The sequence below is a fragment of the Ursus arctos genome, unplaced genomic scaffold (assembly GCF_023065955.2).
Source record: "Ursus arctos isolate Adak ecotype North America unplaced genomic scaffold, UrsArc2.0 scaffold_25, whole genome shotgun sequence".
NCBI lineage: Eukaryota > Metazoa > Chordata > Mammalia > Carnivora > Ursidae > Ursus > Ursus arctos.
In genome coordinates, this window is record NW_026622930.1 from 25,805,019 (window position 1) to 25,825,170 (window position 20,152).

General features: G+C 48.1%; 1 protein-coding gene across 1 annotated transcript; it reads right to left on the bottom strand.

The window, feature by feature from the left end:
* Positions 1 to 8,400: 8,400 nt before the first annotated feature.
* FOS (Fos proto-oncogene, AP-1 transcription factor subunit) lies at positions 8,401 to 12,119 on the bottom strand. Its single transcript, XM_026519478.4, has 4 exons — positions 11,521 to 12,119; positions 10,507 to 10,758; positions 9,971 to 10,078; positions 8,401 to 9,847 (listed from the first exon to the last, which is right to left on the bottom strand). Exons 1-4 carry the CDS (start codon positions 11,659 to 11,661, stop codon positions 9,206 to 9,208), a joined length of 1,143 nt encoding a protein of 380 aa, XP_026375263.2. The 5' UTR covers positions 11,662 to 12,119; the 3' UTR covers positions 8,401 to 9,205.
* Positions 12,120 to 20,152: the final 8,033 nt, after the last annotated feature.

Genomic DNA, 20,152 nt, shown 5'->3' on the forward strand with positions numbered 1-20,152 from the left:
GGGGCCTGTGACGGTAGGCGCTGACGGCGCCTACGTGTCACCGTGGAAACCAAACAGTAAATAGAGGACTCGCGAGCTTCTGACCCTGAGACCTGGCCTGGAGCAAAGGGCCGGAAACTGGGAAGGGCCAGGAGAAACCTGGGCCTGGCAGAAGAGGGCAGAGGAGGGCACGCCAAGAGAGCACCCTCTCAGGAAGCCAGCTCTCCCTCCGCCCAGGATCCAGCAGGGGCCGGTCTGGAATAGAAGGAAGCCCTCCTGTCCTTTTTGAAGGGCTTTCATCGGCCTGCAGGGTTGTTGGGGATATTGGTTTCGCTTTGTCTTTTCTCACTAGCGGCTAAGAATTCAGCGATTGGAGCCACATTACCCGGTTCAAATTCCAGTTCTCATTCACTCTAGTTGGATGATCTTGAGCAGATCACAATCTTTCTGTGCCCCAGATTATTTTATCTGTAAGATTAATAGCAGGACTTACCTGTTAGGGTTGTTTTAACGAGTTGATACAGATACGAGTGAGTGTGTGTTGAGTGTGCGTTTGGAAGAGTCTAGCACATGGTGAGCCAAATTAGGGCTAGCTATTTTTATTCCTAAGCAGCAAAACAGTAACTCACCAAGTATTAGGCAACTACTAAATCCCAGTGTTGCAATGTTTTGTTTTCTTGATTCGTTTTGCAGTTTTACAATAAATAATTGTAAGGGAATTTTCCACTTTAAAGTTAATATTAAAATTTGGTAAAGTATTTCCTATGTTAGCCGAGATGTGTATTTACCAAATAAAAACATCGCACGTCTCAGTTTGCATCGCTTCCTTCACAGTATTAAATTTTAAATACAAAAACTCCACATGGTCCTATATAATAACAGAACTGAAGCAACTCAGTTCAGTTTCTCGGTCTTTACAGTCACTGTTGTGACTGTATTTCAAATCTATTTACACACAGTACTATGTACTACAAGAGGGCTGGAGCCGTGCACTGCACCCAAAACAATCTCAAATGACTCTAAACCATTACAGACTTACTCTTAAGACGAAGGCATAGAGCTAAGTCCGTGTGTTGGGGACCAACTATTCGTGTAACTTGGAGCTTACTTCCATGTAGAATACAATGCATTAAAAGATAAGTAATTTTAAAAATGAAGCTGACCTATGCATTATGAAAACTCAACAGCAATCCCAGCAACTGTTTAGACCTTAAAACAAAAGACTTTTTCAGGAAGTAGTTTGTCACATCTAAAATTGACAGTTCGTGGCATTAATAGAAAAGCAGACCAACTTTAGTTGGATTTATGATTACTTTTAAATTCTCAGCAGGTAATGTGACCCTTTGTGGATGACAGACCCTTGGGGGACCCCCAATAATTCCTACCTCCTGGTGTCCACGCCTTTGTGTAAATCCCTCCCCTTGAGTGCAGGTGGAACCAAGCAATAGAATATGGCAAAGGTGATGGGATGTTATTCCCAGGATATATAATATGCAATATTTCTATATCTATATATGGGAGATATCGATATCTCCATCTTACCAGCACACACTAGTAGGTTCTCTTACAGGCTTGACGGAGTGAGCAGCCACATTGAGGAAGCCGCCACCTCGACCGGATGGTGGCCTCTGGCCAACAGCCAGCAGAAAGTCCGGCCTTAGGTATACAGTTGTGAAGAAATAAAGTCTGTGACAACCAGAACTAGCTCAGATGCAGACTCTTCCCCATTCAAGCATCCGGCTGAAAACTCCGTTCCGCTGACACCTTGATTGCAGCTTTGCAAGACCTTGAACAGAGGACAGAGCTGAACCACTGAGTCCACAGAAGCGGAGAGAAGACATGTGTTGTTTCAAGCTACCAAGCTGGTGATGATTTGCTGTACGGGAGTAGAACCCTAATTCACCTGCTTCGCCTGCCCCTGGGACCACCGGCTCCCACTGGCCGCTCCCGGGTGGCCGTGCAGCCCTACCTCTGCTTCTCAGGCCTTCCCCCCCTCCAAATGATGGGGCGCGCCCCTGTGGTGCAGCTCCACAGGGTCCTCTGGCATCCGAGTTTTGAAGCTGGAAGGGGAGCACTAAGATTTTTGAAACCCACTCCTGTTGCGGTAGTCTCAGAGGCGTTCCAGTCTCACCTTGGGTCACTTAAGTACATTTCTAGGAGCAGATTTTAACATTCTAACAAAACAGTGAAGCACTTCGGACTTTAGGGTCACAAAGAGCGGATTTCAAATCCCAGACCTGCTATTTACGAGTGTGCGACCTTGGTCAATGTGATCTCTCCCAGATCCTTTTCCTCATCTGTAAAACAAGGGTCCTGATACTCTCTGCCCCATAGGGTTGTTGTGAGGACTCAGTGGGAGCCTCCCTGCAACCAGATCTTTACTGTGTGTCGAAATGTGCCAGGTACCGGAGGTAAAATGATGAGCACAGCAAGTATGGTCCCTGATTTAGTATTGCCTGGAAAACGCATGGCACAGCCTGGCACACAGCAAGGATGCGTGAAATGTTAGCCATTATCAGTATCATACCCTAGGGCTCCAGGTTCTATCCCAACCACATGCCTCCGGACAAACTCTACAAACTCACATATAGAACCTCTAGTGTGTAATTGCAACTGCCCACACCCACCCCCGGATGTTTACAGACACGGCAAACTCCCCATGTCCAACGTAGACCTTACCTTCTTATTCCCCCAAACCAGCTCTCCTTCCTGTCTTCACAGTCCTACAGCCTCCTTGTGTGTCAAGCCCAGTGAACCTGAGAGTGACTTGGATTCTTCTCCCTCCCTCACCTCCCACATCCACTCAATCACCAAGCCCCAACAGTCCTACCCCTTAATTACCTCTTGTTCCCTCTCCATTCCCACCACCACTGCCTCGGTTCAGCCTACACACAACTGAAGCAAGTAAATACCAGCCTCTCCATGATCTGGCCACAGTTCCCTCTTCTTGACCTATCTCCAGCCCCTTCCACTTTGATGCTGCAATATTAATGTAAATGAAATCAAATGTACTTATATGATGCTCTATAATTTACATCCCCCTTCCTCTGCACCTCCCCCCTCCACCCACATTTTATAGTCCAGCAAATGCAAGTGTATTGTTTTATGAGTCTGTGCCTTTACAGTGCTATCCCTCTGCCTCCTGGAATCCCTCCACCTGCCACTCTAGCAAACTCCATCCATCTTCAAAGCCCAGCTCAGAGGTCACCTGCTCAGAGATTCCCCCCGATAGAGTTTATCACTCCCTCTTCTGTGCAACCATTGCACCTGCTGTTTTCACTGTTACAGTGTATTATGATGTATGTATTTACATGTCTTTCTCCATTCCTAAACCATGAACTCTGAGTACAGGACTGTGTCTTGCTCCCATCTGAAACCAGCAGCTGATAAATAACAGACACCCAGAAACTTTTTATTGAATTAAATGAAGCCCATGCTTGCTCTAGAGGGTAAATATTTTCTCCCCTGACCCCCATCTTCCTTAATTATAGAGATAATAAATAATAGCTAACATATCTACACTCTAACAAGCACCCAATACATAACTTTTTAATGCTTGCAGCAACCCCAAGAGGTAGGTACAATTATCCCCCTTTTACTGATGGGAAAACTAAGGTGCAGAGAGTTGAAGTAACTTGTCCGAGGTCAGGGAGCCAGGATTCAAAGCTGGGTCTATGCTCTGAACTACTCTGCTTTATTGGGTCCAATTTCTCAAACCTAGATCAATTTATTGTAGTTTTGATCATTGTAGTTGCGATAAGAGTCTCATCATTGATCAAAAAGCCTGAAAACCAATCACTGTTTCTATAGATGCGACCACAAATTGTTCCCCAAAGTAAACATGGCGGCAACTGGGGCCCGTGCCATCCACCCTTATAATGAAGGTGCTGCCTCACCCTTGAACAAGTCCTCCTTCCTGGGGGCCTGCTCTTAGTGTAACTATCCGTCAAACCCCTCTGGGTTCTTAGCCTAATCAACTGATTGAACCAAACTAAGCACCTCCTCAACGTGAGCTGAAAGTAAAAAGGGCTCGTTAATTAGGAAGAGCTGATGGCCATCAGGCCAGCCAGCCTCCCTGGGACAATGGCCAAGAGCGCTTTCTGCCCTTGGGCAAAGGAAAAGCAACTCAGTTGAGTCCTTGAGTGAGTGTGTGAAGCCAGTGCAAGGAATTACTTTGAACTAAATGAGTTATGCTTCGGTTGCTTTCTCCCGTGTGCAAAGAAAGTGGAAATCTATCCAGCCAGCTCCCTCCAGGGACTTTGAACTCATTCGTCAGAATTCAATACGCTTTATTCCCAACTGCCTTCCCTCAGGTCTGGGCACATGCTAGGTAAACGATGATTATGATAATGACATTGATATCAACAATGACAGTAATAACAGCTAACCCTTCTTCTATTGTAATGCAGCCTAAATTGTAGGCTTTATGCTTTAGCTTACCAATTGCTAGGCACCAATGAATTCAAAGTGGATTTGTGTGATGGTCTAAAATTTCATACGAACAAGAGGGAAAAACATAGGTTTGTTTGTTTCTTTGAAGATGATTATACCTATCTTCACCTATACATCCATTCTTCATCTGATGTTGAAACAAATTTCTCAATTTGTAATTAGTCTGGAAGTGTCACTGACCTGCAGTATGCTTGTATTTTGGGTGCCTCTTAAAATTTCTTCCCACGCTAGGTACTTCCTCACCTTAATATTGTAGAACCCTTGACGGGAATTTTTTTTTAAACAAAGGACATGCTCTTCTACCCAGGAAGAAGTCTGTGAAGTACACAGCTTATCTTTACTTTTAAACTCTACTTCTCTCCCTTTCTGTATTTTTGTAATTTTCAACTGCCTTCATTTATTTACCCATCTTCATCCGTTTAACAAGCATCTGAGTGTCTAATAGATATTGGGGTTACAGAAGTGATCGAGACAGAAAAGGGCCCCTCTCCCATGGAACTTACAATGCAGTGGTGAAGGGCAGAAATTTGTTAAAAAGGAAAAAAAAAAAGACCCACATAAATTAGATGCTGCAGACAGTGACATGTGCTATGGGGAAACAAAGCAAGATAGTGAGACACAGAGTCATGGGGAGGAAATGTGCACAGCAATTACTTCAGATAGAATGATATGGAGAGGCCTCCTGGAGGGGATGTCCTTTGAGCTGAGTCCTTAATGACAGGAAGGAGCCTGTCTTGGAAAAGAGGCTCAGGCAGAGGGACAGCAAGTGCAAAGGCCCTGCAGCAGGAACGAGCTTGCTTTGTGTCAAGAATGGAAGGAAGGCTGGTGAGCAGAGTGCCTGTAGGGGAAAAGGAGGAGAAGGTGATGGGGAGGAGTTAGAAGTCAGCTCTCCAATGTTAATACAAAACAGTACCCCTGAAAGCGATCTGATGTTCAGCATTCACATGATGCTCACATCTCATTTATTTTCCAATTATTGGATTATTCTGTGCTTAGATGAAGTCTCATACGCAGTTTAAAGATTGATTTTTGTTTGTTTGTTTTAGATTTTTTGTTTGTTTGTTTGGAGAAACATTGAAACTTCAGATGCTCTCCTTAGAGTAATCACCTGAGAACTTTTACTTTGCCTCAGTCTCGCCTTTGTCCTTTAATTAAAGATTGCAGTTGACTTACTTTCATTCACGCATGGAAAGTTGTTGTTGATACAAAGTTACTGTTATTAGAACAAATTGCTAAATGCTACCCTTTAATTTTAATAATTACACATGATACAGGGATGTGCAAAGACAATACAGAATCTATAATCCACCATTATATAGAGATAAATATTTTTTTCTTCTTCCCTTTTTCTATCTCAGATTAATTTAGAGCTGGAAATACAATGGCAGGGTAGTCTCTTTGAAACTGAATAGGCAGAGGGAATCCAGAGGAGACAGTAGATAAATTCCAGGAGCCGAGGACAGAGTGGGGCATGTGTTTGAAGCCAGACATAAAAGATGTGAAATCCCCATTGCTTAATATCATGAAAGGGTCTGGATATAGAAGAATTTTTTTTTTTAATTAAGTAGGCTCCACACCCAGTGTGGGACTCAGACTCACGACCCTGACATCAAGTGTCGCATGCTCTACCAACGGAGCTGGCCAGGTGCCCTTGGAATAGAATTTAGAGAATATGTGTGGAATTTATTTCTGCTCATGGAAATAGTGCCGAATGTATTCTTTCATCCACTGGGCAAATATTTATTAACCCTGTACTATGAACCAGACACTGAGACAGGTCTGGGGATCCACTGATGACTAAAGTAGACATGTTCCCCATAAGGAAATGACCCCTCCCAGCCTTATTCCCAACCCTTTCTATTATATGTGTTATCTTTTGTATCTTTTGGGATAGTTGTTTTGTTAAGACCAGCATGAGGTCATATCTTGTGGGTAGAGATCAGTCTTTCCCCGAGAGGAAGTCAACATTCCTAGAACCCACCATCCATGGGAGTTGTTGAATCCTGACTCAGGAAAAGAGTATTTGGAAAGAGCCCTTTGGCTGAAAGAGAGGGAATTCCTTTCTTCTCTTGATCCCATGATAATAGTCCACAGGGAGCTTGGTGGGATGTCAGCCCTACGAAGCACACTCTGGACTCTGAGAAGCCTGTTAATGGGATTCCCCGTATGCAAGTCCCTCTCCCTGAAATTGCAATGTTGTCTTGTTGATGGAGCAGCCTGGTCTCCACCAGGTTATGATGAACTAGAGGAAGGGTCTGGGCATAGGCTAAGGCTGTCAAAGGGAAAGCAATGTGCTTTCTCTAATCAGCATGGGATTGACAGGGGCCATTAGTCAGGTCCTGGGAGCAGTTCAGTGTCCAGGGCTGAGGTCCAGCCACACTTCACCTGGGAAACGTCCTTCTGTGGGTTGTTCTTTCTGTACATGTAAGGGGAGCCGGCTGGCTTCCTTGCATGGCATCTCACCTTGTTCCTTCAGATCGGGGTGTTAGTGACAGTAATTTTGTAATTAGTCTAGGCCATATTTAAAGGCTACAGAGGGGCACCTGGGTGGCTCAGTTGGTTAAGCATCTGACTTGATTTGGTTCAGGTCATGATCTCAGGCTCATGGAGCCTGCTTATGATTCTCTCTCTCCCTCTGCCCCTCCCCCCTCTCTAAAAAAATTATAATAATAATAAAATAAAGGCTACAGAAAATTTACCCTCTCAACAGCAAACAGGGAGTCTAAAGCCACTTCCATAAGAGCCTAAAGTAAGTTGGTTTCAAATGTCGATTATTACGTGAGGCACAGGGAGATCAGAGGTGAGAACATCAACCTCAATGGAACTGTCATTTTCAATTAAAACTTTCAACTTGACTGAGTGTGACACCCCATAACCACCCAGTGTTTTTCATTATCACCAAAGCATCGGGAGGCCAGCACTGAAGCCCTCTTCCACCAGGCAGGTGTGGAAACATGGTCTCTGTCTTCCAAGCATGTGGCCGGCATGGTACCTGAGAGCAGCGGGGAGAAGGGCTCCTCTCTCTGTGGTATGTGCATGTGTGTGTAAGGGCCCCATTATTCGAGGTGCCCCAGACAAAGGTCATGCTCTTCTTTAAGATGATAAAGCTTCTAAGTTACAGCTTATTCAGAACCGTGTTGACTCCTCCGTAATGAGCTATTACGTAACTTTTTATTTACCGAATGATCAACCATTATTTGTACTGTTCGAGATCTCTTTCAAATTCTCAGAGCCAGTTTTCTCTTCCCCCCAGCGTAAGCTAAATGGCAGGCATATGATGTTCAAGAAATGTCAGAAATTACAAGGCATTTATTACTAAGGGATAGGGCAATAGCGCTCCTGTCCTTATGAGAATAAAAATAGTCCCACTAAATGTATGTAGGAATTAAGTCCTCAGAAGTTTTTTCTTTTCTTTCTTAACCAAGTGCTAAGAGACAGCTCAGCTTTAGGGATAGGGTAAGGAACGAGGAAGTTAAGACTGGAATCTCACTAGTGGCAGACTGAGAAAGTCATTCATTCTAGCTCTTCTTCAATTTGCTCACCTTTAAGGTGGGAGTAACCCCTCACATAATTTTGTGGGAATAAGAAGTTAAAGTGGTTTGCACAAAGCTTCTGTTTGCTAACGGGATCCCGTTAAGATCAAGACATTTCAACTTAATATAAGCACAACTAAAGTTAAATATTTCCCCCTTTGACTTTCAAAACAGAGGAGCAGGCAGCCACGTTCCCACAAAAGTTACTGCACAGCCGATTGCCACCCCAGAATCTTCTAGAGAATCTTAGCACCGCCATGTGAACACATGTATTTGTAAGATATTCCAACATCAGCTCTAGAGTTTCCTTCTCCTTTTTGATAAGAGATCAAACAAAGGGGCGTGTCCCCCTCCAGGAGCCACCCTTCTGGACAAACTGGTCTCCAATACCTTTCAGAATCTTACAAAACTTCCAGAATGAAGAGCACAAGGTTGGTCGCATTCAACTTAAATGCTTTTATTGACAATGTCTTTGAACAATAAGCAAACAATGCTTAAATTTTTCATTCAAATTCACTTTCCACATGTCAAAAGACCTCAAGGTAGAAAAAAATAAAATAAAAATATAAATATCTGAGAATCCATCTTAATAAATAAATTAAAAACACAATAAAACGTTTTCATGGAAAACTGTTAATGTCAGAACATTCAGACCACCTCAACAATGCATGATCAGTAACGTTACGATGAACATTGATGTTGAAGAAAAACTACAGTACATGGATATAGCTATTTATTTCTATCTACTAGAAAATAAAGTCATATCTTTTCTTAGTTTAATATTGGTCATTGCTAATCAGAACACACTATTGCCGGGAACACAGTAGTTATTGTTAAAATCAGCTGCACTAGATACAATTCGAAAATATCCAGCACCAGGTTAATTCCAATAATGAACCCAATAGATTAGTTAATGCTATGAGAAGACTAAAGAGAAAGAGATAAGAGACACAGACCCAGGCCTGGCTCAACATGCTACTAACTACCAGCTCTCAGATGTGTCACTGGGAACAATACACACTCCATGCGTTTTGCTACATCTCCGGAAGAGGTAAGGACTTGAGTCCACACGTGGATGCTTTCAAGTCCTTGAGGCCCACAGCCTGGTGTGTTTCACGCACAGATAAGGTCCTCCCTAGGTCTACGGGAACCCTCGAGGGAAGACGTGTTTCTCCTCTCTGTAATGCACCAACTCGGGCAGCGGCACTGGTGGGTGCCTGCGGCCTCCCCTCCCTGCCTGCTCACAGGGCCAGCAGCGTGGGTGAGCTGAGCGAGTCAGAGGACGGTTCGTTGCTGCTGCTGCCCTTGCGGTGAGCAGCCGCACAGCTGGGGAAGGAGTCAGCCTCGGGGTAGGTGAAGACGAAGGAAGACGTGTAGGTAGTGCAGCTGGGAGTACAGGTGACCACGGGGGTGCACAGAGGCTCCAGCTCTGTGGCCATGGGCCCCATCCCCAGGGAGCCACCATGCAGGGGCTCCCAGTCCGCTGCATAGAAGGAACCAGACAGGTCCATGTCTGGCACGGAGCGGGCGGTCTCGGAGCCGCTGGGCCTGGACGACGCTGGGAACAGGAAGTCATCGAAGGGCTCGGCCTTCAGCTCCATGCTGCTGATGCTCTTGACGGGCTCCACGGAGGGCTTGGGCTCAGGATCACTGAGGAGGGGCAGGGTGAAAGCCTCCTCGGACTCGGGGGTGGCGGCTTCGGGCAGGCCCCCGCTCAGATCTAGGGAAGCCACAGACATCTCTTCGGGGAAGCCCAGGTCGTCGGGGATCTTGCAGGCAGGTCGGTGAGCCGCCAGGATGAACTCTAGTTTTTCCTTCTCCTTCAGCAAGTTGGCAATCTCGGTCTGCAAAGCAGACTTCTCATCTTCTAGTTGGTCTGTCTCCTGTATACAGAGGGATAGAGCAAAGCATAAGACACGGGCTTATTCAAGGACCCTGCTCCCCTATACCCAGGCTCCAACTTTCCCCTAAGTTTGAAAAAGGAGTGACCCACAGAATCTACCTACCGCTTGGAGAGTGTCAGTCAGCTCCCTCCTCCGGTTCCGGCACTTGGCTGCGGCCATCTTATTCCTTTCCCTTCGGATTCTCCTTTTCTCTTCTTCTTCTGGGGACAACTAGAAAAATAATTTTCAAAAAGACCAACAGTCAGTTACACGTCCGCCATCAGCTGGGTTCATCCACCCCAGTGAAACTGGCCCCTGCTGCTTCCCAGCTTCCCGGCACCTTGGCTAGGAAGCCGTTTCTAACCTGCAGTTGCGGGCTGGGTGTGACTTGCATTTAAAATAAGATCCTCAGCAAGAGAACAAAGAAGAGCCCAGGCTAAAAGCCTGAGACAGGAACCTCTTAGGCAAGAAACTGTTAGAGTATTTCTTGGGGTAGGACAATCACAGTCTGGCCTGGGATGGAAACGGCTTTGAGCCAGGGTTCCCGTTTGAGGATATGTAGTGAATTCTGTGTAGTGGCTTCACCCTGTCTACTGTGCTCCCCATCTCCACCAATGCCAACCCCTGCCCCCCAGAGAAGGTGCTGAAGCACTCCTCACCTGTTCCACCTTGCCCCTCCTGCCAATGCTCTGAGCTCTGCCTCCCGTCATGGTCTTCACGACTCCAGCCCTGGAGTAAGCCCCAGCGGAGGGGGTAGGGACTCCATAGGGGTGGGGGGCTCTGGTCTGGGATGGGGCCACGGAGGAGACCAGGGTGGGCTGCACCAACCACTGCAGGTCCGGGCTGGTGGAGATGGCAGTCACCGTCGGGATAAAGTTGGCACTGGAGACGGCCAGATCCGTGCAGAAGTCCTAGAACGAAACAGAAGAGGAAAGCTGACGTGAGTGAGCGGGTTCCGGACACAGGTGGGGAGAGTCGAGTTTCCAGTGCCGCATGCAGCAGGGAGAGAGAGGGAGGAGAAGCATGCCCGGGACTACTCGGGTCTTTCTTTATGGCCCTCATCCTGGATGGAAGGTCTCCCCGTTCCCTCTCAAGAAATCCGCAACGCGGTGCCTTTCTCCTCCACCCTGCTGCTGCGTCCCCGTTATCCCTCCGGCATCACTCGCTTGAAAGGGGGTTTGTTATAAATATCCCTGACGTCTGCGCTGACGCAGGCGCCGCTCCGGAGTCTCCTGAATGAACTCGCTTTTTATCAATGAAACTGCCTTACACACCCGCCGGCTTCACCCTCCTCCCCCGCCCCTCCTCCCTGCTCCAGGCTGCTATGGGAGGGGAGATTGCCGCTTTCTGTTGCCTCCCGGAGGAGCCAGGCTCTAGTTCGCGAGTCTTTGCTTGGGACATGTTTTGGGCCAGCGAATGTCAGAGACCAGGCAGAGAGCCCGGTCCGAGGGCAGCTCGGGATGAGCTTGCCGCGGCAGAGGAGAACCAATTCCTACTATGACAAGCGTGCATGCGCTCCCAACAAGTCCGGGGCTCCGGAGATAGGGCTGCTCCGGCCGAGGCAGCCTCCCACCCCTGTCAAAGGGGTCCGCGACTCATCTTCCCGGGCGTCCCGCCCCGGTGTCTCCTCCCCGGTGACCCCGGGCCCCGCGGCGGCGCGAAGCCAGCCTCACCTGCGCATTGACGGGAGAGCCCATGCTGGAGAAGGAGTCGGCCGGTGAGTGGTAGTAGGAGAGATTGTCCCCGGCCGGGGAGGCGCTGCTGCAGCGGGAGGAGGACGCCTCGTAGTCGGCGTTGAAGCCAGAGAACATCATGGTCGCGGTGAGTCTGGGCCGGGGCGAGGGGCTGAGGGGCAGAGATAGGTAGGAGCTGCGGGGCAGAGCTGGGTAGGAGCGCGGTCACTGCTCGTTCGCTGCGCCGCCGCCGCCGGCTCTGTCTCGGCTTCTCGGCTGCTCGCTGCAGATGCGGTTGGAGTACGAGGCGCCGCAGCCACTGCTTTTATAACAGCATTCTATGAATGAGCCCCCACACACGTCATGGGCGCTACCATCGCGGCGCGAGGGGGGTGGCGAGCGGACCGGGACACCTCTGCGGCCTCCTTGCCGCCTCCGCCGCCCTCGCAGCTTCCCGCCTCCCGTCTTGGCGTGTTTCATTACCTTCTGAGTGATTAACAATCTGGGTCTTAGGGGTCTCGGGGACCTCCTAAGATGAGGGACTCCAGGGATGGCTCCCCCCACGACCGCAGGGAACGGCCGTGGAAACCTGCTGACGCAGATGTCCTAATATGGACATCCTGTGTAAGGGGGGACGGATTGACGGGAACTGCTCGCCGGCTGCAGCCAACACCGAGGGTGCAGCGCGGGGGGAGGCGGGGGCCGCGGCCGGGGGAGGGGAGGCGGGAAAGGCGAAGAACGCGAGCGAACATTCGCACCTGGTTCAATGCGGACCCTTGTTCCCGGGGCGGGGTGGGGGATGGGTTGGGAGCGCCTTTTACCGGTATACGGAACCCCGGAAACGTGCTGGGGCTCAGGTATGGGAGAAACAGGTACACAGCCCGAGGGTTAAGCCTCGGCCCCAGAAGGAATGCGCCTCCCCCCACCCCCCGCCTTTCCCATTTCTAGCCCTAATTCAGTGCGAACTGTGAAAACAGACCCTCAAGCCCCCAGTCTGGAGCAATACTAGGACTGTTACTGCCTTTGGAAGCAAAAAGTCGGGAGATCCAAAACAAGAGAATACGATAACCTACTTTATCTACGATGTTGGGTATTTTAATTTTAATTGTTTTGTTTTGTTTTGTTTCGTTTTTAAGGGAAAAAAAGCGCATTTTCCCCCCTCGGCCGTACTTAGGGATATTAGTGTTACTGTCAAATCTCGGAGACACTAGCCAGTAAACATTGTGCAGAACCTCCATGCAAGAATGTCTGCTGGGTTCGTTTGCCTAGTTCTGAGCTGGGGCCTGGGGAGTGGGATGTGGTGGGGGGGGGCTATGTAGACAAGGTGGTCAGTTGGGGGTACCGGGTGGAGAGAGCCTTTGGGGGAGCGCAAGTTCGAGCTGGGGAGTTAGATGAGGTTCGGTTCCCCAGGAAGCTGGGCTTACTGGCAGCCCACAGCGGGTGATTTTCCAGCGCGTACTTGGAGGGGGGAGGACCGGGGACGCTGGAAGAATCCTGGCCAGCAGCTCCCAGGCGGGAGACCTCCGCCGCGGGGACCTCAGGCGCGGCTCTGTGGCCTGGAAAACGGGGCTGGGACGGCTAGGTGCTCGGGAGTGCGTTGCGCCCCCAGACGCCCCCAGCCTCCTCCTCCGTTGCGAAGGACACCTGGGGTCACATTGTCCCTGCCTGGATCCCCGCGCGCCAGCCTCCTCGGGGACGCGAAGTCGCAGATCCCGGCAGAGCTGCTGTGTCCCTTCCCCCACTCTTTCGGGCCAGGCGCTCACGGTGGGCCCCTAGAAAGGGGCGAGGCGGGATTAGGGCAGCGGGCGGATCCCTCCGGGCGCGCGGGGAGCCGGACCGCCGACCTGCCTCCCGCCGCCGCACCCCGGAGCCAGGCGATCCTGCTATAGATAGTAACAGGGAAGCGGCTGTTTACAGCAACACTGCGCCGCCAGGGCTGTCTCCAGGCGACGCCGCGCGGCCGGGCGCGCCGTCGGCCTGGCCAGGCCGCCCTCCCTCCTCGCTCCCCCGGGGCCTCGGCCTCCCCGGCCCGGCTGCGGCCACTCCCGCCGCCTGACATCATCCTCCGGGTCCGGGGGCTGTGTGCGGCTCGCGCGCGGCCGTGCGCTAACCTCCATTCTTAGAGATGAGAACCGGGCGGGAGCTGGGAGGGCAGGGAGGCGGGGATTCGTGGAACTGGGCCACTTGCTATTTTTGCATTCCCTGTCACAGGCAGAGGTGAAAACAGAATTTCATCATTGTATGTCACCGGTTTATGTTGGTGGGAATTCAGGCGCTTTCCCCCCCCTCACTTAAAAAAGGAGAGAGAGAAGGAAAAACACATAATACATAAACACAGACTTCTCGGAGATGCCCTGAATCCTAAAGCAATTCTTCGGCCTTCAGTTCTCCTAATTCTCTCATCTGTCAGGCTGCTTCACTGTCCTTGATTATTTAAATAAATTAATTAATTAAAAAGTTATGAGCGCTGAGGGCAAATCCATCTCTGTTCTTATTAGCTCAAAGTAGGTCAAGCTTTGAATTCCTGGGTCTGGCCTTGCCTTCCATTCATAACTATATCCCAGGCCACTTAAGAGAAAACCTAGAATGATTTCATTGACTTCCCTTTCAGAGTTTGAATCCGCTCAGCCCGACACCTAAAGGGTGTGTCAAGATTTTATATCCAGGATTTAGCCCATATATCATTTCATTCTGTCTTTGCCAATAAAAGGAAAAGGGTCTTTGGATGAACCTGTCTCCTCTCAGATAGCTTAACTCTTTCCTTCCTGGCACCATTATGACCAGAGAGTGGGAGACTTAATAATCCATCCTCTGAAAAGGACAGAATCATGAATTCATAATTCTTTTCTTTGCCAAAGAACTATTGAGAGCCTCCTAAGGCCATGCACCCCGATGAGTGCTGGGGGCTGGCCCTTACTGTAGTGAACAGAGTGGCCCCATCCCGACCCTCAGAGAGAGTCCAGTCTTGGGGAGAAGACTGACAAATAAGTAGACACTTGCAGAGCAGCAGCAAGTGCTTGGACAGAGGTAAGAACAGGGTGCGATGGAACACAGGGGCGGTCTGGGAGAGCAGTATCAGAGGAAGCGACTACAATACAAAGATGGAACCTGGAACCACTGTCCTCTGGGAAATGACATGATAAAGATTGAAATGCCGGAGCATCCGAATCTGCGATCATTCTAATGTCCTCTCGCATCTCAATCCATTTCAGGATTGCAAAATTACATTTTTAGTATGGAGCTCACATGGTGTAGCCTTAAAATAGAGAGAAATCAGAACCAACAAGTGAAATTATCTTTGCCATTTGCCAAGGTCAGGGTGACTTTGAGACAGATGTGTGTGTGCCTCTGTGAGCTCCGTGCTCTTCCAGCACAGCAGGGATTCTGTGTTCTGGGCAAGTCTGAGCATATAAAACCAAAACTTACGCACTTTGTGATTATCTGTGTGCTGAGTTCCTCCTATTTGGGGATCCAAAAGTGCAAAGGAGGGGAGAATCCCGTATCTGATTTTAACCCAAATTGAAAACAAATCTATCGCTCCTCAACAGTTGTTCCTTATCAGATGGAGACTTTTCCTATTTTGCACTTTTCTGGCATTTGGATTAAGAGACCTGACCCACATCAAGCATTTGTTCAGGAACTCTGGAAGTCAGTGCACATTGTTTAGCCTGGTGTTATTGCAACACTGAGTGAAAGGCTGCCGTCTGCGCCGCCTACGTAAATGCTGCCGCACACAACCCATCCCCAGCATGCAGAAGTAGTTATTTATTTGGGGAAGTGTGGTCTAGTGGTGAAGGGTTGTGGTCAGAGCACAGGACCAGAAGTCAGGAAGATGTGTATAGCAGAATCAACTCCTTCAGGGACTTGGGGAAGTCGCTTCTTAGACTTGTTTAACATCTACACACTTTTGGCCTTTCTCTTCTCTCATGTACTGGTATTCACTTAGCACCTAGCACAGTGCCTGGCCCATAGTAGGTGTTCAGTGAAGATCTCTCGAATGGATGGATGAATGAATGAATGAATGAATGAATGAATACCCTCATCCAAGCAAGGCAAATATTGTCCTTTATGGGTCCTTAGAAACCAATGAATGAGGTTCTTTAAATCTTTGGAAAAGCCGAACAGGCTGAGTCTTTTCTTCTTGGGTATGAATAGGCAAAAATTGGGAAAGAGAAAATAACAAGATGTTAGGGCTATTTTCAGCTGGTGCAGGCTCTGTGTCTAAAGAACACCCCAGCGGTTCGCGATGAAAGCTCAAACTTGCCCTTGTTATCGAGCCCCATGATTAAGGCAGCCAGTGCCCATACATAAATGCCACATTGTCTGCAATGACAATGACCATGTTACCACCACCCTCTAATTTATTCCTTCTAAATGTCTGGACCCAAGGAGGAGAAGCATTCCACAATTCCTGCAGGACTCACACACACATGACACCCAAAGAAGGGCTTTAGGGGTCAAGGTTACTCACCCTATGGCTCAGACAGTGAGCAAAAACACTGCTCCTATTTTAAAACAGTGGAGGCTCAGGATTACCACCACCATCACACACACACACACACACACACACACACACACACACACACCACTACCGCCACGGCTGCCTCTGCCACCACCACCACTAATTAGTATAGGGATTTAGCCTCTTTGGGAAAAACTTTTCCTTCGGAACAACTCTTGGCTCTTTGACAAGAGATGATGATTCAATGGGATCCCCGTCCTTCTGCTAATGTGAGCATTTACGCAAAGCTCTGTGTGGCCCCTGGGATACACTCCATCTGGAGCTGAGGAAACTGGGGAATAGTTACGGTGCCGAAAAAGGACACCTTTTTCAGCCCAAGCTGGCAGCAGTTTTCACCACACCCAGCATCCTCGGACCCTCATTGTCAGTCAGGCCGAAACTTCCTGTGTGGGCAGACAAGCAAAGCCCTCTCCAGGCTCTCAGCTCCTTGGATGTCCCGAGCTGACCTTCTGCAGCCCTGGTGGGATTCAGGTGCTGGAATTCCAAAAGAACCCCAACTATGTCACTAAACCTATAGGACAACAACGCACCCTGAAGAAAGACTGCAACCGCAGGACTCTCCTCCAATGAGAAAAATCTCCGAGTCAGCATGGGTGGGGCCAGGGGCAGCCAGCATGGGCTGGCGCATGACGTGCTCCAAGGTGTGAAGACATCTCGAGCATAGCTTACGCCACTTCATCCACCACCTTGCTCAACAAGAAAGATCTTTAAAAGAGACAGTAATAATTATGATGCTAAAAAAAAAAATCCCCAATCTACACCAGGAAGATCCTGACTAGAATGTAAGAATTCAGAGTTACGTCGCCTTCTGATCTACAGATGAGAGTCTCGTTCTCAGATATGAACACTCTTTGTCTTAGGTTAGTATTTGATTGTGTTCTACAAGAAAACTTCCAGTTGCAACTCCCAGCTGAGGTCTGATTTTCCCCACTGATATTTTACCTGGGGCGTAAAATCACTGGTAAAATTCCAAAAATGACTCTACAGAAGAACTCCAGCCACAGACTCTGGCCCACCCAAGACTGAGAGGTAATCAACGAAGACAGGGACAGATCTGCTCTCCTGCTTAGTGGGGACAGTCTACTCTCCCACTTGGGGGGCTCTGAATTAAATTGTCACACTAAACACTAAATCATAAATCCCTCCAAACCTGTTTAGTGGCCAAGGTAAAGAATTACACTTAGAAAAAAATCTATACTCTTTACTGAGGTCTACCAAGTATATGACCCAGCCCCTGCCTAGCCCTCCAACCTCATCTCCAACCACTTTCCCTCATTACCTCCACTCCAGCCACACTGGCCTTCTTTCTGTTCCTCAAATATGCCAAGCTGGGTCTGTAGCTGGGACTTTCTGCCCGTTGCTGCTTCTTCTCCCCGCCTCGGATCTTGACATGGTGACTCTTCCTTAATGTCTGCTCAAATATCAATTCTCCAGGAAGCCCGTCCTGTCCCCCGTCCATTGTGGCATCCCTCAGTCACTTTCTGTCATATTACCTGGTTTTATTTTCTATCTGGGACTCATCACCATGTTACCCTATTTGTTCATTTATATACTTTTTCATTGCCTTCCTCTACTAGGCCATAATCTCCACAAAAGCAGGAACCTTATTTGTCTTTTTCAGTAGGAGACTATCCTCAATGTCTAGCTTCTTGACACTAGAAGGCACTCAATAGATGTTTGTGGAAAGAACGGACATTAAACAGAAAGCTCATCCTCTATTGTCCATGTGGCTGAAAAGACAGTATGGATTCTCTTTTTGGATGAAGGGGCTTGATGGGTGACTTCTTACCTGTACCCACCACAAGTGAATGGAACCAAAATCCTGATCAACGCCTTCTTTATCAGGGCACCTGGGTGGCTCAGTCGTTAAGTGTCTGCCTTCGGCTCAGGTCATGATCCCAGGGTCCTGGAATCGAGCTCCGCATCAGCTTCTGTGCTCAGCAGGAAGCTTGCTTCTCCCTATCCCACTTCCCCTGCTGGTGTTCTCTCTCTCATTGCGTCTCTCCCTGTCAAATAAATAAATGAAATCTTAAAAAACAAAACAAAACAACAAACCTTCTTTATCAGGCATAATCATTTAGATGCTTATAAAACCCGTGGGCACCCCCATTCTGGGAACTGTACAGACCCTTCACATTTGCTGTCTAAATGCTTCTCCTACCTGTCCTACAAGAGGGTACGGGTGCTACAGTTTTGTTTTTTTTTTTTTTAAGATTTTATTTATTTATTTATTTATTTATTAGAGATAGAGAGCCTGCGAGAGAGGGAACACAAGCAGGGGGAGTGGGAGAGGAAGAAGCAGGCTCACAGTGGAGGAGCCTGACGTGGGGCTCGATCCCACAACGCCGGGATCACGCCCTGAGCTGAAGGCAGACGCCCAACCGCTGTGCCACCCAGGCGCCCCGGGTGCTACAGTTTTAAATCCACAATTGCCCCATCCAGAAACAGTGATCAGCCGAACGAGAAATTCTGTCCAGGACAGGTTATCCCCCAAATCCCTTCTTTTTCACAAACTCAAGTTAATACTACAAGCAATTTTTTAGAAAATATTTGGGCATTAAAAAAAAGAAAAGAAATATTTGGGCATAAAGGTTAAAAACCTAACTTGTTTAAAAGCACTGGGAATCGGGCCATAATAAAATTTTTATGGCCCTAATACTAAAATTTTTATGTACCCTCCTAAGCTGTTCAAAATAAAAACACTATTAAATTGCAAGATTAAATTTTATTTAAAAAATAAAACTTACCAGTATGCTGAAATAAGGCCTGTATGTGAGTTCCTGAGGGAGGGAACAATTGCTGGTTCTCCCAGGAACCGTGCCTTGCACAAGAACAAGCCCTCGATAAATAGAACGATGGCCACAGTTTTCCCAGTTTTTTCTTTAATGCCCCTTAGCCCCATCCCTGCCCCAGTCCTGGCCCCAGCATGTGCTTACTTGGCTTCTTGGGCAATCCAGCCATGATTGGGCATGTAGCTAGGGCCAGGTCAGTATTCGCTGAGTATTAGACTTACACTGGCCGGGCCTGGAGTATCACATACCACCGGATCACCTGAGGCCTGGATGTGGGGCCTACATCAGCCCTATCTGGGCTGGAGCTGATCTTCAAGGTTTCATCAGAGTGCCATGTGCTCTTGCCGGGTTCAGATTGCTTAGCTCAGTGGATGGGATCAGAACCCACAGGATTCTTCATTTGCGTGATCGGCAGAATCGTTCTATTCCTTCCTCCAGATTAATCAGGTGGTTCAGAATAAACTGTGGGTAAGCTGATCAGAGGGTGTGGGTGAAGAATCTTCGTTTTCCCTGTGAATGGGACCTTCACAGTAGGTGGGGCTTTGGGGATGCCTTTGTAATACTATTAGTTTGCCATCCAAGTCAAATTTTTTGAACCAGGGCTTCATCCAGCTGGTGTCTGTCTGAGCTTGGAACTTGGAAAAGAGTGAAGCAAGGGGTTGTGAAATAGGCGGGGGAGATGGAGAAAACCTGGTGTTCTTCAAATAGCACTCCACTCATTGGCCTGCCCGTCAGATCTGCAGGCTCCCCAAACAGCAGCTCCAAGCCGCAGTGAATATTTCGACACTCCTTACCCATTTCTGGCCCGTGTGGTAAAATGACCAGAGAAGTACATAGAAAAAAATAATAATAGTAATGGAGAACACCAAAGAGTTTCAAATGAAGTGATTTTAGATTGTATGTTTAGATAAGAGAAGCCCTGTGGTGTTTCTATCACACATCGGGTTTGAGATTAATTTAGTTGCAGTCTTATCAGATAGCTCTATCCTGCTTTCTATTTTTTCATTGGTTTCAGAATCCCCTCCAGGGAAGAAAGGGGTTTCACATGCTTCAAATTATTATTATCTTGCTTGAGAGCTGGAAAAAACAACTATCTGCAGGTACTAGGTAAGACCTCTACAAAGTTCCTTTTTTCATAATCAGATTCTACAGGGACGATTATCCTACACTTCATTCATCATTCAGTACCTTTCCTGAACATCTACTCTGTGCCAGTCCCTGGAATCCGTGGTACGTGGACAAGCTTCCTATTAGAGTGAAGCCCACAGTCTAGTAATGCAATAAACAAGAAAACAAAAATATCAGATAAATAGAGCAC

Excerpts from the sequence above, each read along its gene's own strand:
- FOS (XM_026519478.4), bottom strand. The coding sequence starts at position 11,661 with ATGATGTTCTCTGGCTTCAACGCCGACTACGAGGCGTCCTCCTCCCGC. Across the intron at positions 10,079-10,506 it reads GGAGGGGCAAGGTGGAACAG|TTGTCCCCAGAAGAAGAAGA; the intron begins GTGAGGAGTGCT and ends TTATTTTTCTAG. Across the intron at positions 9,848-9,970 it reads TGACTGACACTCTCCAAGCG|GAGACAGACCAACTAGAAGA; the intron begins GTAGGTAGATTC and ends CTCTGTATACAG.